Below are 24087 nucleotides of genomic sequence, written 5' to 3' on the forward strand. Positions count from 1 at the left end.
CCGTTTGTTTCCGTAAAATAACTCGCAGAAAAATATTTTGTTCACAATTTTTCATTGTTTGGGGCGCTCAGAAAAATACGTCAACGGAAAATATTTTTCTGGTCAAAGGAAAATTAAGTCATTTTTTAAGGAAAACAACTTCTCATTTTCGAGAGAGTAAAATATTTTCCGGACATTAGCAAACCTTATAAATCCATATTTTTCAATTTATTAATCATCATAATTACGATCATCAGTCACCATTTAGCACCGACCACCACTATCGGCTGCCACAACCAGCCACCGGCGGCTTTCATAATTTATATTTTTTTGCATTCTTTTCATATTTAACAATAAAATTTTTAAAATATATAATTTCTATTATTATTAATTTATTTTACAGTCTTATGAGATAAAACTTTAATATTTTTAATTATTTTTCAATATTACAACCAAACAACGGAAAATAAATTATTTGAAAAATATTTTTCAGTACAATTACTGAAGCAAAGGAAGCCTTAATTTTTAGTATTTTGTAATTCCGTGATACAAAGAGGTAGGTAGTTTAAGCAAGAGAGACAGTCAAAATCACAATACCCATATACCTAGATATAGCGAATAAATAGTTATGTTCTGAATTAATAATGTTCAGTACAACATAAAACCATACAAATACACGAACGTACGAGAAACAAAAAGTTAGCAATGAATCAAATTCACCACTCTACTCTCTCCAGAAACATATATATATATAGCTCCTTAAAACCCGCAAACACCATCAAATATTTCCCCATTTAACTATTAGACTGGGTCTTGTACCATCAGTTTTTCCATCTTCTTTCGTTTTTGGTTTCTTTTCTTTTCTTGTTACCTTCCTTCCCAAGAAATGCATTCAAGAAACCAAAAACGAAAATGATTCAGCGTATTCTACAACTTCGATCATAATAATGAGTTGTTAATATTCAAGAAAATCGTTTTTGTTTGTTTACGTCGTTAATATAAGAAAGAAAATTAAATAAAAATGGCATCTCTATCTTCCCAACCATCAAAAAAAGGTAGAAATCCAGGTGGGTCGAGTGGGTCGCAAGCAAATCGAGCTATAGGTGGACAGAGTGTAAAATTTGCAAGAAGAACTTCAAGCGGGAGATATGTGAGTCTATCAAGAGAGGATCTTGACATGTCAGGAGAAATATCAGGTGATTACATGAATTATACAGTGCATATTCCTCCTACGCCGGATAATCAACCAATGGATACGTCGGTGGCGGTGAAAGCAGAAGAGCAATATGTTTCGAATTCTTTGTTTACCGGTGGATTCAACAGCGTAACGCGTGCACATCTCATGGATAAGGTAATAGACTCTGAGGTTACACATCCTCAAATGGCTGGTGCTAAAGGCTCTTCTTGTGCAATGCCTGCTTGTGATGGTAAGATTATGAAGGATGAAAGAGGAAATGATGTAATGCCTTGTGAATGCAGGTAAGATATTGACTTATTTTTGTATAAAAGTTCAATTAACTTGCACATAATATGTAATTAATTAATGGGTGTTCTTGATTTTCAGGTTCAAGATTTGCAGGGATTGCTATATGGATGCCCAGAAAGAGACAGGTCTATGTCCAGGATGCAAAGAGAATTACAGAGTTGGAGATTATGACGATGATTTTCCAGATTTTTCTAGTGGAGCACTGCCATTGCCAGCTCCAAGCAAAGGTGATAACATGACAATGACGAAGAGAAACCAAACAGGAGATTTCGATCACAATCGATGGTTGTTCGAAACAAAAGGAACTTACGGGTATGGTAATGCCTATTGGCCTCAAGATGATTCGTACGATGACGAGGGTGAAGGACTGAAGGGTGGGATCTTAGAAGATATGGATAAACCATGGAAGCCACTGAGTCGCACAATGACAATGCCAGCAGCCATTATGAGTCCGTACAGGTAATCTGTTCATACAAAATAACATTAAAAAAGAAAATGATGATAATATTGAAAAAGAAAAATCAATACATGGATGCAGGTTGTTGATTCTGGTCCGGTTTGTGGTGCTGGGATTCTTCTTGCACTGGAGACTTACCAATCCAAATGAAGACGCAAGATGGTTATGGGGTATGTCAGTGGTGTGTGAAACATGGTTTGCCTTTTCCTGGATCCTGGATCAAATTCCCAAGCTCACTCCTGTGAATCGGTCTACTGATCTTGAGGTTCTTCGCGACAAGTTTGAATCGCCATCGCCATCCAATCCTACCGGACGCTCTGATCTTCCAGGTGTAGACATGTTTGTGTCTACTGCTGACCCTGAGAAAGAGCCTCCCCTCGTCACTGCCAATACTATTCTTTCAATTCTAGCAGTTGATTACCCTGTGGAGAAAATAGCTTGCTACGTTTCTGATGATGGAGGTGCTCTACTTACGTTTGAGGCAATGGCTGAGGCTTGCAGCTTTGCTGATTTATGGGTTCCATTTTGTCGAAAACATGATATCGAACCGAGAAATCCTGATGCCTACTTCAGCTTAAAGGTTGATCCGACTAAGAACAAAAGTAGACCTGATTTTGTGAAAGACAGAAGAAAAATAAAGAGAGAATACGATGAATTCAAAGTGAGAATCAATGGACTTGGGGACTCCATTAGAAGGAGATCGGATGCTTTTAATGCGAGAGAGGAAATGAAAATGCTGAAGCACATTAGAGAAAGTGGAGGTGATCCTATGGAGCCTATAAAAGTCCAGAAGGGTACATGGATGGCAGACGGCACACATTGGCCTGGAAGTTGGTCAGTTCCAGCACCTGAACATTCCAAAGGCGACCATGCCGGAATTCTTCAGGTCATGCTCAAGCCCCCCAGTCCTGACCCATTAATGGGAGGTGCAGATGATAGAATCATCGATTTCACAGATACCGATATCCGCCTTCCAATGTTCGTATATGTCTCACGTGAAAAGAGACCAGGCTATGACCATAACAAGAAAGCTGGTGCTATGAATTGCTTGGTGCGAGCATCTGCTATTTTATCTAATGGCCCCTTCATTCTCAACTTGGATTGTGATCACTACATTTATAACTGTAAAGCTATCCGAGAAGGAATGTGCTTCATGTTGGATCGAGGAGGCGAAAAAATCTGCTACATTCAATTCCCTCAAAGATTTGAAGGCATCGATCCTTCCGATCGATATGCTAATCATAATACTGTGTTTTTTGATGGGCAAATGCGTGCCCTTGATGGTGTACAAGGTCCAGTTTATGTAGGAACTGGTTGCATGTTCAGAAGATTTGCTCTCTATGCATTCGACCCTCCGAATACAGAAAAGTATGAACAAAAAAACACCAATGGCACGGAAGCTGCTCGTCCACTCGCAGCCACAGACTTCGATCCTGACCTTGACTTGAACCTAATGCCCAAGCGGTTCGGAAATTCTACCTTGTTGGCAGAGTCTATACCTGTTTGTGAATATCAAGCTCGACCCCTCGCAGATCACCCTGCTGTCAAGTATGGACGTCCTCCTGGTGCTCTTAGGGTGCCACGGGAACCACTTGACGCCACCACTGTTGCTGAAGCTGTCTCTGTCATTTCTTGCTGGTATGAGGATAAGACCGAATGGGGTGAAAGAGTAGGATGGATTTATGGTTCAGTCACAGAAGACGTGGTGACTGGTTATCGTATGCACAACCGTGGATGGCACTCTGTCTACTGTGTAACCAAGCGCGATGCTTTTCGTGGATCAGCTCCAATTAATCTCACTGATCGGCTCCACCAAGTGCTCCGTTGGGCTACAGGTTCTGTTGAGATTTTCTTCTCTAGAAACAATGCATTTCTTGCCACCAGGAAGCTCAAGTTACTTCAACGCCTTGCCTATCTTAATGTTGGCATTTACCCCTTCACCTCTATATTCTTGATCGTCTATTGCTTCCTCCCTGCACTCTCTCTTTTCTCAGGACACTTCATTGTGCAAAGTCTAAGCATTGTATTTTTGGTGTACCTTCTAACTATAACCATTTGTCTCATCGGGCTTGCGGTTCTCGAGTTGAGATGGTCCGGAATAGGATTGGAAGAGTGGTGGAGGAACGAGCAATTCTGGCTCATTTCCGGAACAAGTGCTCACTTCGCTGCCGTCGTGCAAGGCCTTCTCAAGGTGATTGCAGGGATTGAAATTTCTTTCACATTGACTGCAAAAGCTGCAGGAGACGACAATGATGATATTTATGCAGATTTGTATCTTGTAAAGTGGACTTCGTTGATGATTCCACCAATTGTGATTGCTATGACAAACATAATTGCAATAGGCTTTGCATTTATAAGGACAATTTATACCACTAATCAACAGTGGAGCAAGTTCATCGGCGGAGCTTTCTTTAGTTTCTGGGTCTTAGCTCATCTCTACCCGTTCGCCAAAGGTTTAATGGGAAGGAGAGGGAAGACACCAACAATTGTGTTTGTTTGGTCTGGTCTCATTGCAATCACACTTTCTTTGCTTTGGATGGCCATTAGCCCACCAACCACCACCACCACCAGCACCGATAACACCGATAACGGCGGAGGATTTGAGTTCCCATGAACAAGCAGTAAACATCATCCAAGGCAGGATGCAGCCAGCTGAAGAGCAAGCAAAAAAGACAAACGGGACAATGGAGATTCAACAGTAGAATTTCAAGCATTGCATACCCATTCAACTTACCATCATCGAGTTGAGATCTAAGAAACATGTAAAAGATTTTTGTAATTTTTATTTTTCTTTAGCTTTCTTTCTAATATGTGCTGTAAAATAGGAAAGTTTATAAATTAAACATTGTATTAAATATAATCGCAATTGTTCAATGCTAAAACTTTCACTAGTCTTAGCATAGTAAAGCATGTATGCATGTACTGAGTTCCTGAAGGACAGCAATAAAAAGTTACATGATTGTCTGCCAATTTTGAAGTTTTAATCTTTGCATACAAATCTACTTTTTATTCCCCCAGGCTGTGTCCACAAGTTTCTGTGGAACTTTTTATTGCATCCTATGCACAAAATCAAACAAGTTAACACTTGATCTTACAAGGACCTTCAACTTTTTGGATATGATGTCTGACCTAAAGATGTTAAAACAAAGCAAAATTTCTCGGTGCACTCTGATTTCGGAGCAGCTCTCTTTTTCATAGACCTGAGATTTAATCAAGCAACAAAAGGGTAACTGTCTTGATAGAACTAAAGAAGAAATAAAGTGCATCCATTTACCTCCTATCCCCCTTTCCAAATGCAATCAGAAACAATATAACAAATATATTTAGATATAGCTGAGAGAATTCTTCTGCTATTAATTACAAACTGAAAAAGGCAAAAATCTAAATATACCTAATTAGATGGTCTCAAGCTTCAATTGTCAGCAATGACAACACCCTTACACTACAAAATTAGCCTTGACATCAATCCTAACTTAGTTTCTTTTATCCTGAGAGAGTAATCTCCAGCTGTGCTTTAAGTGACAACCATCTCCGCATTCTAAATATCCAGATTTTCAAACGGGACACGCACAAATAATTGGCCATGCAGGGTGACCACAGCAGATGTCTGATGTGGATCAATTCGTGAAGGTAAACTGACAACCTGAAAACAGAACCCAGTGTTACATACTTTCATCCAGTTTCGTAGACCACAATAGTACTGGCTATCCACTGGTGGGACAAACAAGATTCACACGGTAAACTAACAGTTAATTTGTTTTCTTCTGTCATAATATTCCTTGGTACAGTAATGTTCAAATGTTTCCAATTACTTCATTGAACTAATGAAGGCCAAATAATTGGTCCATAGAATCTCCAGGTTACCTGAACATTCTAAAAACTCTGATCTATCATACAAGGGAAACACAAGTAATTTGAATCCATTCATCTTTAGCAAACCTTTTTAAATGGTGTGACACCCCAAGGATTATCCAGTTGCTCTGGTTGACCCGATATAATCAAGCGTCCTGCTGGATCAGATTGAACATGCACCTGAAAAATGAATATTATTGGCATAGAAAATAAGAACTTGTACAATATTTGAGGTCAACATCAACTGCTCAGGAACAGTTCACAAGCACAAAACACTTTATGTTGCGATATGCAATTAAAACAAAATGGCACTCAGAAGAGGGCTTCAAGATCTTACCTCCTCACGAAGAAGCCCTGGAACTAAAGCATATATTTCAAAGCAGTCATTCTGCCAAATTTAAGATTCAATAATGAAAATTTAACAATGAATATGTAGTGTTCTAACACAAAATTAAAAATAGAAAAAATCTTACAGTTCTTTGCACATTGATCTTCACCCAGTCAGCCGGAGGTCCAATATCAATGACCATTGTATCCGCTCTGCAAAAAGAAAACCCAAATCAGCACTTTCAAAATAAGGGTATTGTGTTCCACAGGATTAAAGTCTGAGATAACAAACTAGTGATCCTAACTGTAGCTTCATCATTTTCACGTGAGGAACATGGACAGCTCGCTCAACGGTTGATGGTTTTTTACGCTTCAGCAAACCTGCCAATGATCCAAGTTAAGAGAGCACCATTTACAATTAAAGTACTGAAGAAATTGATCCAGTTAATCAATTATACCATTTGTTTTCAGCTGCTTGTCACCCTTTTGTGTGGAATTCAAGCTTTTATCCTAATTCGGGAGAAAAGAAAAAGGCAAAAAATAGTTAAGTTAAAAGAACTTTGCCTTATTGAAATTATGAGAATAATACACATGATGCTACAAGGCAAACATAATCGCATAAGAATTTAAAACAAAAACTTTAATCATTGAGCTTAGAAGTTCTCCACACACCTTAATGATTGGATCACAAACCTGACCATTACCGAGAAGACGCTGAGAGTGCCATCCCTGCATGGCACGAGCAGCAGCATCCCTTCTTGCCCTACCTGATCCAAGAGCTTGATTTCCAGGAGTCTGCAATGAAGCTTATAAGGAAAATTAAGTAGACTCCTGGAAGAAACAAATCTAGACTCATGAAAAAACAAACAAAAAAAAACTAACAATAATAATTCTCACTTAAAAGAAAAGGAAGCAAGAGTATCTCATTCAACTGCAAAGACTGAATATATAGTTGAATTTGAGTTGAGGTACTAAAGAACTGTAGCCAGGTAATCATACTTCACTGCCTTAAAAATAGCCTTATATCAGTAGATAGAGTCAATGCAAACAAAAGCGACACATTTTTCATTCTCATACCATCAAATGAGGATAGAAAATTTGAACCCTGACATAGTAAATGATTCATTAAGGAAGTAAATAGAAAAGAGCCAAAGACCCCATAACAATCTAAAGTTAGAATATACCATCTTACCATGTTTGCAACACACTACAATCCAGAAAAATTATATTTTTGTACTTAGGCTGCAAATGAATCAAACTGCTCGTGAACTATTCAAGGTTAGGCTCAATAAAAGCTCGACTCGGTTCGAGTTCGTTTTCTAAATGAACAGCTTGAATAGAATTTTAGGCATGGGGTAGTTAGGCTCACAAACTGTCTCATTTATGAGATTCATGAATGGACTAATTCAGTAAGTTTGTGAATAGGCTCGTTTAGTAAGTTTGTGGGTTAGTTCATGCTTATTTACAAATTTATTCATACTTATTTTATTTTTGGTAAAATTTATAATATTATCCCCATATTATGTCAAAATTAACTACTATATCTCCTTATTTTTTAAAATACACTACTTTGACCCTATATTTTAGTTCCGTTAAATCATATTGTCATTCCGTACAACTTAGTACATCCCTTATTGTAAGTCAAGAAAAAGTAAGGTTTAGAAGAGAGAGACAAAATTGATTTGACCAAAAAGCCCAGAAATCATAATTATGTTTTACATAGCTACAATAAGTGGTTCTAATCACACACATTTCTTCTAGTATCGGCTGAGATATGTGCCTTGACTTCTCGTTGTTGCTCGCCGTGTCAATCATCTGAAGTCTCTATGGGAAGAAATCAATCAGCTTTGTTCATCAATGAATTTCAAGCCTTTTACTGGCCACCGAGCTGTTGCAATGGAGCTTCACATCTCCGCAATGGGTCACCATTGATAAATCTGTTCAGATTGCTTGTGACACTTTTGGGAGAAGTGAGCTCTGGTTAGTAACACTGATGCTTTTTACATTTTATATTGCATGTTAACCCATTTATTTTCTGTTACAGAATCGATGCTCTGTTGCGTTTTAAACCATTTGTTTTCAATATCCCGTACAACATCTGTACATTTGGGGATTTCTTTCCGGATCCATGCAACTGAAGTTGTTATTTTTGTGCGCACATCTGTGGGTGATACCTGACATCAATACAATTATTCGTTCTAAATAACTGTAGAAAATGATGAGCCTGGCTATGGTTTGGGTACTGAAGGATTGATATGGGGCTTGCATGGGTTTTAATTTTGATTTTCATTTCTCACTTTAATATTCCTAATATGCTTCTTGTTCCAAAGTTTGGATCTGGTTAACATGTACTTATGAGATCTTTGTACAACGTGTAGGTTACTATAGCTACTTGTGTGCTAGATGTTTTGGTGCAATCATATGGAAAATTTAAGACAGGAAGATCCAATTTCATTAACCACATGAATTGCTCTCAAAATGAAAGTAATGCAGCATGGTGGAGTTGAAGATCGTTCAAGTGTGCTTTCTTTTTTTTTTTTATCTTAAACGAGGGCTTTTGTGTCTTTTCCTTTCTATTTAAGGTCCAAATTCAACTAAGTTCGAAGGAAACATATATTGCTTTTGTATTCTACTTTTTAATAATTATTTCAAAAATTATTATATTATAAATGTATTGCTAAATTATGATATAATTTTGGTTATTGATTACAAACATACAAGGAAATGAAATTATGGATCAATAATTATATAATATTTTAAAAGTAGAAAACACATTCTTATGTTAAAACTACATAGTTTCGATGTGGATCTAACTAAAGTTATATTCATAGTTACATTCGCATATATTTTTTAGTATGAATTATGTATAATCATAAGTAATATCATTATATATAGGGTTCTTTTGTATCAATAATAATACCAATATTTTAAAAACTAGTCTCAATAGTGTTTCTATTTATTAGTAATACTTATGGATAATAAAATAATTATTAAATTTAATAATAAATTTACTAACTATTATCGAGCTTGAACTCGAGCTCTTACCGAGCCAAAATATGAGACAAATTCAAGCTCGAACTCCAGCTAATAAACCAGCTTTAAATGAGCCAAGCTCGAATCTAGCTCAAGCTTAATAATTTTTAAACGAGCCGAACTCCAGCTTTTAACAGCATTCACAAACCAAACCTGAACAACTCAAAGCTCGATTCGGCTCGATTCATTTACAGTCTTATTTATATCTCTGCATAACAATTTTTATCCACCCAAATATTGAAGTCCTCAATACAACCACATTACAGCATAAATAGGCAAAACTTAAACCTACATATTCTAGATAAACAAAAGACATAAATAAACATAATTTGCATTAGCTATTGCATTTTCAGCTTACCTGGTTTTCAACCCTTACGGGCTCTGTCAAAGAACCATCAGGAAAAGGGAGCTCCCCGCAACGCACTTTATGCTTTTCATATTCAAGTAATGCCTGCATAAAGTGAAGATTGTGAAACCAGAGAACTGAGCATAGAAAGAAAATATAAAGTTAAAATACCATAGATATACTCAGCAAATAGAGGATAACCTTCTCATAAAAATTTCGGAATGTCCAAGAAACAGTAGTGCAGGTCCTGTTCAATCACAAACATGAAGAAGAATTGTCAAATTAATCTAAAAATAATAAATAAAATTTATGCAAAAGAGCAAATTTGACCTTCATAGCCAACAAGTGCATGGATATTGATGCTAGTCATAATCTAGCGAAGGATATTATGAGGTAACAGGAACAGTTTCTTCCGGTATACAAACTCAACAGAGTCAAACACTAAAAATGGAAACATTATATGTCCAATCAGTGTTCACCTCCCCAAACACTGAGACTACCACAATTAGCATACTTATATCCAGCAGACAAACCACAACAATTTGCTACATGCACCCAAATATAACAGGTACATGCATTGCTCCAATCTTCTATTCCCAAAAACTACTCAATAAGACACAATACAAGTTAGATATCAACTAAAGTAAGTTTTATTCTTACTTTGGGGGATTAAATGATTCTCCCACTTGTCGCCATAACTTGTATGATGTCACCTGCAAATGGTCACAAACAAAAAGAAACCTTGTAATACCTTCTCAGCAGATTCTATCAGATTCATGATTTTCTAAACAGTTAATGTGATTGAAATGTCACATGAAATTGCAACTGAAAATTTTTAAAATTCAACAGCAAGTTGCTGAAAAATACTGAGCAGACACTGAAATCAAGAACAATAGAAGCTAGAAATAATGTGAATGACAATGACAAAGTTCAAACTCTAGTAAGTTATTTAGGGAAAAAATCAATAGGACAGTTCTTTTCACAAAGGACAGACATTTTTATTCTTTGACTAGTGATTTCATTTTTTGCATTTCTTGTTCCGCACAAGTTCAACTTCATATTAAATTGATATCCTTAATGCAATTCACCACAGAAAGGACTTCCCAAACCGCAGTCACCTTTCCGGGTCTAAAGTTAACATCAATAATAAACAAGGATAGATGTAGGATAGATGATAAACAATGATAATATATCTTCACTTGCTCTTTTATAAAGCCAGAAACTTCAGGACTACAGTAATGTGCCATATTAAGCAGAGACTTAGGAACTTGGTTAACAATGTTCATTTTGGCTCAGATGTACTTGTTAAAAAAGAGAGAGAGCATTGAAGTTCTATAATATTTTTTGGGGGCATAACACAATGGATTTTATTCATAAAACATATGTGGATTTGATTAGTTGTTATACAATTAAACTATTGATCACAAAAAACAAAGTAGAAATACTTTTAATCTGAAACAGAAAAAAAGGCAGAAGAGCTGGGGATTTTGAAGCTTTTGTAGCACTGTCTGTAGTAAGGAGACGAATGATATAAATTATTCTGTTTTTCAAACATAAAAATAATGACCATAGGCCTAACAAAAGATTCAATTTACGTATTTGTCCTTTGCAAAAGAGAGGTGAACTTTTGGGTACTTCTCCCAATTATTTAACTAGTGCACAATATGATACAAGCTGGATCAAACAAATACAGAAAAGGAATTACTCATGGAGCAATCAACTGACTAAATTCCCTTTCCAATCTTCAACTGATGTATTATTCGCTGATATTATGAATACATGTCAGCTTGTTGAAAAATATGAAATTAACCATCCATCATTTATAGATTTGAAAAGATGATAATCAAATTCAAATTAGAACAGCCATAACAAAATGGAAAAGTTGTACGGCTCAATCAAATACATATATAAGGTATGCACACAGTAAAATTGGGGGAGGAGAAGGAAGGCTCCTGATGTTAATTGAAATCACTCATGAAGATTTAACTGTAATTGACATATCTAATCAATTTAAATTATATTTTGTCTTATATTTCATTAACCAAACATGCCCTTACAAGGTTCAGCAAGCAAAGAAGGATGATAGAAGATTATGTATTTATTCATAGAGAGTAAGAGGGCAAACCTGTTCATACCCTCCCAGTTTGATCACTGCTCTCCATAGCCTAAGTCAAATGAGTTATGGAAAAGGAGGATTATTAACATGTAGCTCGAAGGGTTCTAACGAAGACCAAACGAGCTCCCATAAAAGAAGAGCAAAAATAAATAACAACTGCTTACTTGAGTAAATTGAGTTCTTCTTTATAGAATTTTGGGGCCTTGAATTCTAAGTTATTCTCTTTATAAACAGATTCAACATCCTTCAAGAAAGCTGCTTGCTCCTCTTCTGTTCCCGACTCATAGCCATCAACTGAAGCAGGTCCCACAAGGAATGATTTGTTTGGAGTGTTCATGGAGACCTCATGCTCTTCATCCAACTTCGGATTTGCCATCTCCTTCTTAATCACTGAATGTGGAGACAAGTCTGTTATTGTCACCACATCTTTGAATGCCTCCACTTTCTTATCATCTTCAACTTTCTCGCTGTCTTCAGCTTTGGTCTCCAATTCCATAGGCTTCCCATTCAAGACGTTAACATGAGCATCCTCATTTTTGGCATTGCAATGTCCTTTAGCATCTGCACCATCGTTGCTTTCATTTCTATGTGTTCCATTGGATTCGGCTTGGATGTTGCCACTACTAGTTCCATTAATATCACTAGAAGCTTTGCCAGCCATGTCATCAGGAAAAGTCTCAAGACCTTTGTCATCAGGAATTTCCCCATCCCCAACCTTTTCAGCTGGGATTTGTTCTTCTACTTCAACATCTTTGGTAACAACATTCTGCTTTTCCTCTGCCCTTGAATCCTCATTTTCAGACGAAGGAGGCACTTTGGCTTCTTCTTCAACTAGTGAACCATTTAGAATCACGTCCACGTCTTCCCCTTCCCCCGCTTCTTTAGAATTCGCCATTTCATTACTACTCATTCTAATACGCTATTGCTGGAAAATTCCTATAAAAATTTTACAGCCGTTAAGAGAGATTGACGGCTAAAAAAAACCCTAAAAAGGGTTTAAAACAGAAGCAAAAAGAACACAGAACAAAAAAAAAAAAGCCTTGCAAAACCAACAAACCGAGGAAGAAAACGTTGAGTAAAAGAAAATGCATGCAAAATTGGTAAGAGAAAATCAAAAAAAAAAAAAAAAAAAAGAAAGAAAAAACAGAAAAGAAAAGGAATTTGAACAAAGAAGAAATGTACCCCTTTGGCCGTATATCGCCAAAAACGAGAAACTGCAACCGCCACCTCTTCCCGCAACCGCACGAGCAAAAAAGAAGCAAACTTTGAGACTCGCGCCTGTTGATTTTGTCGTTATTGTGTGTTTTATTCAGTGAAGAGAAGAAAAGGTGAGTATGAATGATAGTGTATGTGAATTCTTTTGGCAGAAGAGAGCGAAGGAGGAGCGGAAGAGCGAGCAGTCGCCAAGGCGTGATATGTTAAGACTTGTTTCTCAGTGCATTTTTATATAAAAATAAAAAATAAAAAGTTTTATCTGTTCACGTCATTTTTTCAAATGGTTGAAACTCGGCCCGGCCCGGCCCATTGTCACCTCTTTCTCTTTAGTAGGAAAAATATGGAAGGAAAAAATAATTAAAAATAATAATTTTTATTTTTTTAGGAAGTGAAAAAAATAAAGAGGAAAGGAAAATTCTAATTTTTATTTTCAAAATGAGGGGAAAATGATAAAAAATTATAGTGGATGAAAAGAAGAAAAATATTTTTGTTTCAAAATTTTACCTTTACCCTTTATTTTCCTTTTTTATTATTTTCTTTCCTCTTATTCTTTTTCTTTCCAATTCTCATAATAGACTTGCAATTATTCAATATTGTAAATATTTTCTCAACTTATAAAAATATATTCACTCCCTTTTTTTTCCATAATTGGGAGATGCAAAAAGGTTTTGGTGCTTCCTCCCAATAGCATTTTTTTTTTTAATTTAAATTTTTTTTCTTTATTTTTCTATTTTGATTCACCAACCTAATTGAATTTTTAATTTAATATTTAATATATAATATTGATAATTGATAACTTTTAAACTCTAATCTAATTATCTAACCTAATCCAACTAAAATCTTAACTTTTAAGTTTTTGAATTTTATATAATCTCTACATTCTTCAATAAAATTAATTCACATTATAACTCATTCAGCACTAAAATTTCAGCCATTCGTGACCTAATTAGTTTGTTTATACACAATCCTTATTTATATATTTCTGTTTTATTTCTATTTCTATTTAATGCAATTTGATAATGTTGTGCGCGATTAAGTTAATTAGATTTTCTATCACTATAAGAGCAATTTTAAGAATTTAATGATGGTTATCAAACACTTAATTTACTAGATTTCATGAGTCTCTTTTACAAGCATGTGCAGTATGATGAAAGACCTGATTTGTTTTAATCGTAGGTAAAAGACCTAACAACCCATCTATAAAAGATCCTCTGTCATCTCGAAAAATAATTATTATTAGCTTTTTAAGTAATTTATATTTAAATTTAAAATCTATTCAATTTCAAATTAACTTTATATTGACTTCTAATGTTTGAGGTTTTTGAATTGATTTACAAATAAAAATTTTAAATTACATTACGCTAATTTTATTAAAATTACTCATATTATAACTAAAAAAGTTTGACTATTAAAATAATCTCTTAAAATAGAAAATTAGAAAAATATATAGAAATATCAATTATTTTATGAATAAAAATCATTATTTAACTGAAGGTTCCTGCTCTTACTCTCAATCAAAAGCTTAATAAATTTTAATAATAATTATTGATTAAAATAATGGTTCGCGGGAAATTACGACTAGCAGAATAAACCTACCTATCCGAGAAATTAATAAGATTATTATAAGAACTCAAAACTCCACGTGGGTTTTATTTTGTTTTGTTAAACGTTGAATTTTAGAGATTTGTAAGAATTCCGATATTTATTTTTGATGAATGAGGAGGACCAATAAACTACAAAGATTACCCAGAATTGCAGTATTTATTGAAGATGAAGCGGGGGATCAAAGGGTAATTTTGTCCACAAGAGAATCTTAACCCAAAGTTTACTTTTCCCTACTTATTTCAATCAAAGAATCGAACGGCTAGGCATTGAAGATGGAATAGGAAGCATAATAGACGAATAATACCTTTAACTAAGCTCAATTATCCTCCACGCTCGATCGATCAATCGATCGATCTCTGTCTCTTCCACAAAAATCCCGTATGGTCTCCTTGAAGAATTCCAGCAAAGGAGAGAAAAACCTTAAATTCAAGGGTTTCTGTGCATCCATTTTCTTTTTTAGAAACCCTAGAAATCTCCTTTGCCAATATATAACTAAAGATTCTCTCTTTCTGTGATTCTTGCACTGAGGGTTCTCGTGAGTTGACAGACTCTAAGAAAGAAACACAGAGAAAGTTGACTTTGTAGTTATAACTTAGACGGTTAGTTCTTTTCTTTCTAATTTATTTACAGCAATTTGTTTCAATATACCCATTAGGTTGAAAGATTGTAGATTATACGTTTATACTTTACACGCAGAATTGGCATTGTAATCGAGATTTCGAGTTGAACAATTCATTGGTTAGGGTAGAGTAGGATGGAAAACGAAGTCCTTGAATTTGACATAGGCTTAGGAGGTCCAGACGATGATGGGGTGGACATTGACCACGCAGTTGATGATGAAGACATGCCTGATACTCCTCCTATTGCTACTGCTCATCTTACTGGTGCTGGTAGTGGTGAAATCTTCCTTCCTGAGGGTGACCTGTTGGATCTTGAGCCTTATGAGGGCATGGAGTTTGAGTCTGAAGAGGCTGCAAAGGCCTTCTACAATTCGTATGCTAGGCGTGTGGGTTTTAGTACCCGTGTCAGCTCATCCCGTCGTTCCAGGCGTGATGGAGCTATTATACAGAGACAGTTTGTGTGTGCCAAAGAAGGGTTTAGGAATTTGAATGAGAAGCGCACTAAAGATAGGGAGATCAAGCGCCCCCGTACCATTACTAGAGTTGGATGCAAAGCATCCTTATCTGTAAAAATGCAGGATTCTGGAAAATGGGTTGTCTCTGGGTTTGTTAGAGAACACAATCATGAGTTAGTTCCACCTGATCAAGTCCATTGTCTCCGTTCTCATAGGCAAATATCTGGTCCTGCTAAAACCTTGATTGACACATTGCAGGCCGCCGGTATGGGCCCTCGTAGGATTATGTCTGCCTTGATAAAGGAGTATGGTGGAATTAGCAAAGTTGGTTTTACAGAGGTTGATTGTCGGAATTACATGAGGAACAACCGCCAAAGGAGCTTAGAAGGAGACATCCAACTTCTTTTGGATTATTTGAGACAAATGCATAATGAGAATCCCAATTTCTTTTATGCTGTGCAGGGGGATGAGGAGCAGTACACCGGCAATGTGTTCTGGGCTGATCCAAAGGCCAGGACAAACTATACTTATTTTGGTGACACTGTTACATTTGACACAACCTACAGGTCTAATAGGTATCGCTTGCCATTTGCACCGTTCACAGGGGTAAACCATCATGGACACCCTGTTTTGTTTGGTTGTGCTTTCCTAATAAATGAAACTGAAGCCTCATTTGTCTGGCTGTTCAATACATGGCTTACTGCAATGTCTGGTCGTCATCCAGTGTCAATCACCACCGATCATGATGCAGTGATAAGATCGGCCATCATGCAGGTTTTCCCAGAAACTCGCCATCGCTTTTGCAAATGGCATATCTTTAAGAAATGCCAAGAGAAGTTGTCCCATGTGTTTCTGAAACACCCAAATTTTGAGGCAGAGTTCCATAAATGTGTTAACTTGACTGAGTCAATTGAAGAATTCGAATCTTGCTGGTTGTCACTTGTTGACAGATATGACCTCCGGGATCATGAGTGGCTTCAAACAATATATTCTGCTCGTAGGCAGTGGGTCCCAGTATATTTGCGGGATACTTTTTTTGCCGAGATGTCCATAACCCAGCGAAGTGATAGCATGAACTCCTACTTTGATGGTTATGTTAATGCTTCAACCAATTTGAACCAGTTTTTTAAACTGTATGAAAAAGCTCTTGAGAGTCGGAATGAGAAAGAAGTGAAAGCAGATTATGATACAATGAACACTTCACCAGCTTTAAAGACACCATCTCCGATGGAGAAACAAGCATCTGAGCTTTACACGAGAAAATTATTTATGAGATTTCAAGAGGAGCTAGTGGGTACGCTAACTTTTATGGCGTCCAAGGCAGAAGATGACGGGGAAAGTATTACATATCAAGTAGCAAAGTATGGGGAAGATCATAAAGCATACTATGTCAAATTCAATGTTTTGGAGATGAAGGCATGTTGTAGTTGCCAAATGTTTGAGTTCTCAGGTCTTCTTTGCAGACATGTTTTGGCAGTCTTTAGAGTGACCAATGTGCTTACTCTCCCCTCTCATTATATTCTAAAACGATGGACAAGGAATGCCAAGAGCAGTGTTATATTAGAAGAACGTGCTACTGATGTATATACTAATTATCTAGAATCTCACACCGTTCGATATAATACCCTACGTCATGAGGCATTCAAATTTGTAGATGAAGGTTGTAAGTCCCTGGACACTTACAATGTTGCAGCGAGTGCTTTGCAAGAGGCTGCAAGAAGAGTTGCACTTGCAACAAAGAATGAGGGAAGAGGCACCTTGGTGAATGGTCGTGGTAGGGGAGAGTTGGCAAGCAATGGGAATGCTAATAGGACAAATTTTCCCAGTGGGAATCATCAGGGCAGCTCCACCCAACAATTGTCTCAGGTTAGAATCTTGTTTAGTTCTTTTTTATCCATCTCAATCACAATCTCAGAATTACAGGATGAGCATCATATTCATTTGCTGATGCCCTTTGCGTGGTTTCTTCAAAACTGCAATTTACATATACTTTTTCTATTTTTGTCTATTACTTGTTGCTAACTACTTGTTATTTTATATGGTTCCTTTGTCTTTCTGAATACCGTAAATTTTGCTGATTTTGTGTGAAAATCCTATTATTCAAGCTTGTATTCGTGAGAGTTGAAGAGCTGTTGATTTTGGCATAAAAACACTGCTCAGTTCCAAATTATGGTGACTAAAGGAAATATCTCATAATAAATTGGGTTCACACTACCAAATAATGAGAAACCATTTTGTATGATTTTTTTTTTTTCTTTTGGTCTGCATAGATCTTATCTTAAGACCGGAAATAACAATGGGGAGTAATAGTGAAAAAGGACTTAGTGGGAATATGTTTTTGAAGATCTGGCCCTAAACCAAATGTAATGGAGGATATGGTCCTATATAGCCTCTGAACTAATATGGGATTATGGTTTTGGTTGAGTTGAGTAAATTTTATGCTGGAATTTTACTTATGGACTGACCTTGTTATTAAGATACCTGAGTATTCTTCAGTTTTTTGAGTTACAATGAATTCCCCTAGTTAGTAGGTTTTTTATGTTGTTTGTCGTGCTATTGCAATTCATAGTCATGCTTGGTGAGTTTCAACCTTTGTAAGTTCTGAAATGAAAGCTGTTGCACTTAAACATGTAAAGATTCAAAACGGAGGATTTATTGAGACTAGCATAATACCGGATGTTCAGATGACGTGTGAATTTTTGCTCTTGGTTTTTAAAGCAGATGCTTTTTGTGTTTGTATATTGTTCCTCATGTCTGGTCTAACAACGTGGCATATTTTTATCATGAGCTTCTGACGCAAGTTCGAATTGTAACTTTGCAGGATGACATGGACAAGAAGATCCAAGAACTCACCAATGAGCTGGATTATGCAAATCGGAAGTGTGAAGTTTATCGGGCTAACCTGCTTTCGGTTCTAAAAGACATTGAGGATCATAAGCTACAGTTGTCAATTAAAGTGCAAAACATAAAGATTAGTATGAAAGACAGTATCTAAAGTTGCAATGCAGTTCTTCTATCTATCTTGGTTCCCCCTAAATTTTGGAGTGCATATGCTCACAGATCTCTAAACCCTCTTTGACCTTTAGGGTAGCATAGATTTTGTGAAATCCCAGTTCATGTTCTGCTTGTACAGTGTACATTTCATCTTTAAATGCATATTTTGAAAAATGGATGACCTTCTGTCTAAATGGCAACTGTAAATATTTTCTTCAGATAATTTCTTCGGCCCTCATGAAACTACTTGTCGATTAGCATTATAGGAAACTTGATGAATCTATGCGTTTGTTTTGGCATAAAATGGCTAAGAGCATCTCCAATGTTAACGTGATGAGATGGATCTGTTTTTAAATTTTAAAAATAAAATATCTTTCTAATGTATTAGTTTTGAATCTTTTTTCCGTTTTCTTTTTCCTTTTCTTTTTTGGGCTCATAATTCAATATGCAACCAAATAAAAGGTGTAATAGACAATGTACCTTAATTTGACATACTAAACAAACACTAGCATTTGAGAATACTTTTTAATAAATCTTTCTATTTTTCTGATTTGGCAATTAAATAAGTGCAATCTATATTAACATCGAAAACCCTCTAGAAAACCCTCTAATAAAAGAACAAGCATTATATCCAGACATACAAAGTATTACTAATGGTTTTCCAGAGTATGCATCGAAACCTGTTAATGAAAAAAATAGGGGACTCCACTGAAATCTGGTGACAAACGATACTAGAACTCAGAAAGAAAATTTTAATTTCTAAAATAAATGTCTTTGGTACCAAAATAATAATCTAAATAAATAAATAAGGGACAAAAATCCTTTAGGATTACAGTGCAACTTGCTATGCTTGCGTTACAGGTGCTACTTAATTTAAGTCGAAACTTAGATGCATACTTCAACAGCCGATCTACCACTGCATGACAACCAAGAACAGGCTTACCTGAAAGCCCCCTCTCTATTCCTTCATTGTCAAACGACATGCCATCCAACTAAATTACAGCAAAATCTAAAAATATGATACATTCTAAATTACATCATAACTCCTGGGCAGCTCAAATTTCCACAAATGGTGATCCCAGAATTAGTGTGGAACTCTCAATTACTGTCACAGCGTAGACACACATAATCATACAATTTCCCCCCTACCTGAGCATATTCATTCTTTCAAACTGAGTCTTGCATTTTGAACTTTCACTGAGAGCTTTAACTTCTGTTCTTCCATATCTCTCAAAACAGCCAGCAAGTTTGCTCTATAGACTTCACAGCGTTGATTTGTACTCTCTAATTCAGCAGTCAAATCACGAATTTTCTTTTCCTTTTCATCCTGAGAACAAATTAAAGGAGAATAACAAAGGAGGAGATCTTGCATTAAACTCTGATCGTAATAGGAACGCACCCATCATAACAGGCGTAATAATTGGAAGATCTATCTTATTGAACTGCAAGGGAAATGCTACTGCTCGAGTTTGTGAAACACCTTTGCATGCTAAGATTGCCAGAAGAACAAAATCTCCTGCTTTCGAACTAAGGTTACCAGAAGACACATGAAAATGCTAAGCTAGCATGTGTTTTACAGCACAAAAACTCAACAAGGAAATGCATGGAAACATGCTTCTTTTTTCTACAAATAATCATATATATTTGATCATGTGGAAAGTAGAAGACAGGTGGACCATGCCATTAAGTTGGAGCTAGAGGCGAAGCCACTGGCATTTGCCCGCCTATCGCATGGCACCACTTAAGCTGGAAGAGTTACGAAGACAGCGCAAAGAGTTGCGGATACATTCAATTCAAAGCAAACATGATGGGTCCATTAAACAAGACAACAATGTTATTGTTGAGCTATTCGATCAACTTGGTAAGGCCAGGTACTTCACCAAGCTATATTTACGGTCTAGATATTACCAAGATCACATAGACAATGGGGACAAGCAAGTCCTAAATCGTAGTAGTGCGATGCTAGCAATTTGTTTTTGATTGGCTTAATTTTCCTTTATTTCTTTTAGATACTCTAAATTGATTTTCAAGCCCTGATTCTTCATTTCTATAAACAATAGCCCTAATATCCTAAAATTTCAAGTTTTTCCATGCTATCCTGCATCAGAATCATTTATTCATCTAATATGACGTTGCTTTTGAGTTATGAATTATAGTTTTATTTGTATTGAAAATTGTTGCTTGCTTAAAAGAACAGTCAGTGAGGAGTTTGAATATTGCTATTACAAAATTATTGCAAGAGGGAAGTCGAAAACAGGAGTTACTCTCCCAACTGGTTTTCCATATGATATGAAGGCTGAAAAGTAGATGTACTTTGCATGGGAAGTTACCTCAATTTCTAAATTGAAATGCATCCGAAGTGCACATGTTTTATATGGGAAAATATTAAAATATAAATACCCTTCCCCCCACCCCCACCCCCCACCCCTGAATTAGTAGAAAAGAAGGACTACAGATAATATTTTGTTGTTCTCCTATCTCCTTAATACATGCCTAGTATAAGTACACAATATCCCTTTCCAAAAGTTTTTTATCTAAAAAACACACATGTATGCACGACGCATGTGATCCACCTTTTCTTTTATTCAAGAAAAGTTTGATGTTCTATGGCAAAGAAGGAAAAGGAAAAGAAAATAGGATATGGTAATATTGTTAATTTTCCGATGTGCAATAAATGCAGTGCAGTACTAAAGAATACAGAACTAGATCAATTTATTGTGTCAGAAGAGAGGTTTCTAAGTTATGCTATGCAAAAGTCATTAGAAACTAATGAACCTAAAGTCAGGGGAAACAGTATTTTGACTTTGAAACTATTAATCCTAACAACTACATAATCTCAAATGTATAAAAATTTTGTTTCATCTAAAACTCTGAGTGACAAGGACAGCGGCGTTTTATTAAATCAATCAGTTGTATATCTTGAGACAAAAGCATAAGCAATAAGAAGAAACCCTAAAACTATGTCAGGTTAAAAGGTAGGAGAAACTAACCACAGACTGAAATGAGGATGATCTATTTCCATCAACGACATGCAGCACTTGACTAGTTCCATTGGTCAAAGCTCCACTCTCTGTGGCTTCTGAACTTTTATTCTTTGCAGCAGCAACCTTCTTAGAAGCCTCTTGTAAAGCATCCATTGCCACATTATAAATGTGAATAGATTTCGCCCCTTCTTCAACGTATTTGATTGCTTCCTGTCGCAAATTGTTATAGCGAACAGTTAAAGATTCTCGAGAATTGTTTGGCAATTCAGAAGCACGTTCATCCAACACAGCTCCAGTCTTGGCATTTCTTGTCCATCGTTTCAATACATATTGTGGAGGAAGTGTCAGAACATTTTTTGCTCTAAAAACAGCTAATACATGCCGACAGATTATTCCTGTGTATTCAAACATTTGGCAGCTGCAGCTAGCTTTCATCTCAAAAGAATTGAAACTAACAGTATGTGCTTTGTGTTCTTCCCCAAATTTGGCCACACGATACGTGGTGATGGAACCCGAGTCATCAATCTTGGTTGCAGGATTAGCAAGAGTCTCAACCAATTCCTCCTGAAATTTCATAAAGATTTTTCTAGTATAGAGGTTGGCAGCTTGTTTTTCCATAGGAGAAGGTGTCTTCAGAACAGGCATAGTGTTAGTGGTGTCATAGTCTGCCTTCAACTCTTTCTCATGCCAACTTTGTATAGCTTTTTCATACTGTTTGATAACCGTTTGTATGGTAGTTAATGCATTCACATAACCATCAAAGAATGAGTTTAAATCTCGACTTGCCTCACTTTCAGAAAACTCTCCAAAAAAGGTGTTCCGCATATACACTGGGACCCACTGATGCCTAGCATTGTACATAGATTGTAGCCATTCATTGTCCATGACGTAGTATCTTTGAATAAGTGATTGCCAAGATGATTCAAACTCATCAATTGTCTCAGTCTCATTAATACACTTCTTAAATTCAATTTCAAAAGTAGGATGGGATTGGTATATATGAGCCATTTTATCTCGTGTTTCTCCAAATATAACCTGCTTACTGTATCGATGGCGAGTTTCTGGAAGAACTTGTGCAACAGCAACCTGAATGAGCCGATCAGGATCAGTCGTGATAGATACCGGGTGCTGACCAGACATAGCGTGAAGCCAAGTTTGAAAAAGCCAAATAAAAGAGGACTCGGACTCATTGAGAATGAGAGCACAGCCAAACAATACTGGTTGCCCATGATGATTTAGTCCAGTGAAAGCAGCAAACGGCACCCTGTACCGGTTTATTCGATATGCTGTATCAAATACAACAGCATCTCCAAAGTAACTATAGTTAATCTTGGAGTTTGCATCAGCCCAGAAAATATTTCCACCAGAGTGATCAGTGTCGCTCTGAATAGCATAAAAGAAAGCAGGATTTTCAGCCTGCATTCGTTTCAAATAGTCCAATACATGTTGACCCCCACCGCTGAGGGTCCTCTGCCTGCTACTACTCATCAATCTCTGAAGTAAAACAACATGATACAAAGATTAAATAATCATTTTCATAAAAACCCTAGACTAGCAATCAACTTTCTAGCAGGCTTCTATTTTCAAAGTAATGACTCGCAACAAGTGTATTCATTCTCAAAAAAATCAGTCTGAAAAATGTGAATGAAAGTAATTATCAAATTCCACAGTTGAAAAAAAAAAAAAATCCAGTTCGCAGATTTACAAGAGGAAAAATTTATAGCTAAAGCACCTTGTTTCTTACGGCTTCTCTGGTTATTCAAAACCCATGATTAATGTTTGTAGTGGAAATCCGCCAGAGGAGGAAGACGAAGAGACGGCAGCAAGTTCAAATCCGGCGTGCACCGTTGAAGAGGGCAGTAACCAGGGTGTGCGAAATCAAAGAGGCTCATGGAGAGAGTCGCTATACCAAAGGCAACAACTAGCCAGGGGTTAATTTCACTGGTGGTCCCCATCTTAGAGTCCTAGCACTTAACCATGCCTGTACTTTAATTTGTATCTTAAAAATACTTGAATTTTTATTATCCCACAGTTGAAATACTTCTGACCGGTTTTTTAATTTGCCGACTACTTGAGGTACACATGGCCTGACACGTCAGTTTTATTATGCTAACTCGGATTACCACTAAATGAAAGTACTCTCTCCCCTCTCTCCTCCAGGTCAGTAATTCCCTTTCTCTTTTCTTATCTATTTCCTCTCTCCATCTCTATACCCGCAGTTTTCATTCTTTATCACCCCTTCTCCATTGCCAATAAAATTTACACTCCTCCATCTTTTAACTCTCACTATAAATTGGTTCTTTGCTTTTAATCGTTTGATTTATTTAACATACCATTGTTTTTATGTGGCGGGTTGATCTTGGTAGTCAATCTGTTAGTAGTGGATGAGAATTCTTGGATAGAAAAGTTTACAGATGTGGGGTTGAAACTGTTCTGAGAACTATGTGGACCTAGAACAATCTTGGTAGGAGGTTCTAGGGTTGTAGTAATAACGGGGTAAAATATTTAATGTTTTTGGTGTGTATTGTCTTTGATTGTGATATAAAATTAGCGTTTGTTTGATTTTTCTTTACCTTAAATATAGAGTAGACAGTATTGTCACTTCATGGAATGGCTTG

At 36.3% G+C, this 24087-nt stretch overlaps 4 protein-coding genes across 7 annotated transcripts; 2 read left to right on the forward strand and 2 right to left on the reverse strand.

Annotated features, from left to right (window-relative positions):
* The first annotated feature begins 803 nt into the window (after positions 1 to 803).
* On the forward strand, positions 804 to 4892 carry CSLD4 (cellulose synthase like D4). The gene is made up of 3 exons (XM_012223250.3): positions 804 to 1458; positions 1544 to 1924; positions 2004 to 4892. The coding sequence occupies exons 1-3, from the start codon at positions 1001 to 1003 to the stop codon at positions 4534 to 4536; spliced, it is 3372 nt and encodes a 1123-aa protein (XP_012078640.1). The 5' UTR covers positions 804 to 1000; the 3' UTR covers positions 4537 to 4892.
* On the reverse strand, positions 4753 to 13021 carry LOC105636884 (AT-rich interactive domain-containing protein 6). Of its 3 annotated transcripts, none has more exons than XR_016322912.1 (14): positions 12779 to 13021; positions 11761 to 12532; positions 11606 to 11645; positions 10141 to 10193; positions 9682 to 9727; positions 9493 to 9585; positions 6795 to 6896; positions 6560 to 6611; positions 6407 to 6482; positions 6248 to 6314; positions 6112 to 6162; positions 5862 to 5954; positions 5314 to 5565; positions 4753 to 5122 (listed from the first exon to the last, which is right to left on the reverse strand). XR_016322912.1 is itself a non-coding variant. In XM_012220314.4 (13 exons), the coding sequence occupies exons 2-13, from the start codon at positions 12504 to 12506 to the stop codon at positions 5461 to 5463; spliced, it is 1545 nt and encodes a 514-aa protein (XP_012075704.1). In that variant the 5' UTR covers positions 12507 to 12532; positions 12779 to 13021; the 3' UTR covers positions 5217 to 5460. The 3 variants fall into 3 exon arrangements, 1 of the variants encoding a protein (XP_012075704.1); XR_001046982.4 differs by having other exon boundaries at positions 6774 to 6896; XM_012220314.4 differs by lacking the exon at positions 4753 to 5122 and having other exon boundaries at positions 5217 to 5565; positions 6774 to 6896.
* Positions 13022 to 14686: 1665 nt separating this feature from the next.
* On the forward strand, positions 14687 to 18679 carry FRS5 (FAR1-related sequence 5). Of its 2 annotated transcripts, XM_012220532.4 has the most exons (3): positions 14687 to 15015; positions 15113 to 17357; positions 18313 to 18679. In XM_012220532.4, the coding sequence occupies exons 2-3, from the start codon at positions 15171 to 15173 to the stop codon at positions 18484 to 18486; spliced, it is 2361 nt and encodes a 786-aa protein (XP_012075922.1). In that variant the 5' UTR covers positions 14687 to 15015; positions 15113 to 15170; the 3' UTR covers positions 18487 to 18679. The 2 variants fall into 2 exon arrangements, with proteins under 2 accessions (XP_012075922.1, XP_012075861.1); XM_012220471.4 differs by having other exon boundaries at positions 14687 to 17357.
* Positions 18680 to 19217: 538 nt separating this feature from the next.
* Positions 19218 to 23406, reverse strand: FRS9 (FAR1-related sequence 9). The gene is made up of 3 exons (XM_012220628.4): positions 23202 to 23406; positions 21476 to 22963; positions 19218 to 19812 (listed from the first exon to the last, which is right to left on the reverse strand). The coding sequence occupies exons 2-3, from the start codon at positions 22955 to 22957 to the stop codon at positions 19645 to 19647; spliced, it is 1650 nt and encodes a 549-aa protein (XP_012076018.1). The 5' UTR covers positions 22958 to 22963; positions 23202 to 23406; the 3' UTR covers positions 19218 to 19644.
* Between the last annotated feature and the right edge of the window lie 681 nt (positions 23407 to 24087).

Source organism: Jatropha curcas, chromosome 10 (assembly GCF_041381405.1).
Source record: "Jatropha curcas cultivar XTBG-Jc1 chromosome 10, XTBG_Jcur_1.0, whole genome shotgun sequence".
NCBI lineage: Eukaryota > Viridiplantae > Streptophyta > Magnoliopsida > Malpighiales > Euphorbiaceae > Jatropha > Jatropha curcas.

Excerpts from the sequence above, each read along its gene's own strand:
- CSLD4 (XM_012223250.3), top strand. The coding sequence starts at position 1,001 with ATGGCATCTCTATCTTCCCAACCATCAAAAAAAGGTAGAAATCCAGGT. Across the intron at positions 1,459-1,543 it reads GTAATGCCTTGTGAATGCAG|GTTCAAGATTTGCAGGGATT; the intron begins GTAAGATATTGA and ends CTTGATTTTCAG. Across the intron at positions 1,925-2,003 it reads GCCATTATGAGTCCGTACAG|GTTGTTGATTCTGGTCCGGT; the intron begins GTAATCTGTTCA and ends ACATGGATGCAG.
- LOC105636884 (XM_012220314.4), bottom strand. The coding sequence starts at position 12,506 with ATGAGTAGTAATGAAATGGCGAATTCTAAAGAAGCGGGGGAAGGGGAA. Across the intron at positions 10,194-11,605 it reads AACTGGGAGGGTATGAACAG|GTGACATCATACAAGTTATG; the intron begins GTTTGCCCTCTT and ends GACCATTTGCAG. Across the intron at positions 6,897-9,492 it reads CCGTAAGGGTTGAAAACCAG|ACTCCTGGAAATCAAGCTCT; the intron begins GTAAGCTGAAAA and ends GCTTCATTGCAG.
- FRS5 (XM_012220471.4), top strand. The coding sequence starts at position 15,171 with ATGGAAAACGAAGTCCTTGAATTTGACATAGGCTTAGGAGGTCCAGAC. Across the intron at positions 17,358-18,312 it reads CCACCCAACAATTGTCTCAG|GATGACATGGACAAGAAGAT; the intron begins GTTAGAATCTTG and ends GTAACTTTGCAG.
- FRS9 (XM_012220628.4), bottom strand. The coding sequence starts at position 22,957 with ATGAGTAGTAGCAGGCAGAGGACCCTCAGCGGTGGGGGTCAACATGTA. Across the intron at positions 19,813-21,475 it reads CATCCTCATTTCAGTCTGTG|GATGAAAAGGAAAAGAAAAT; the intron begins GTTAGTTTCTCC and ends ATTTGTTCTCAG.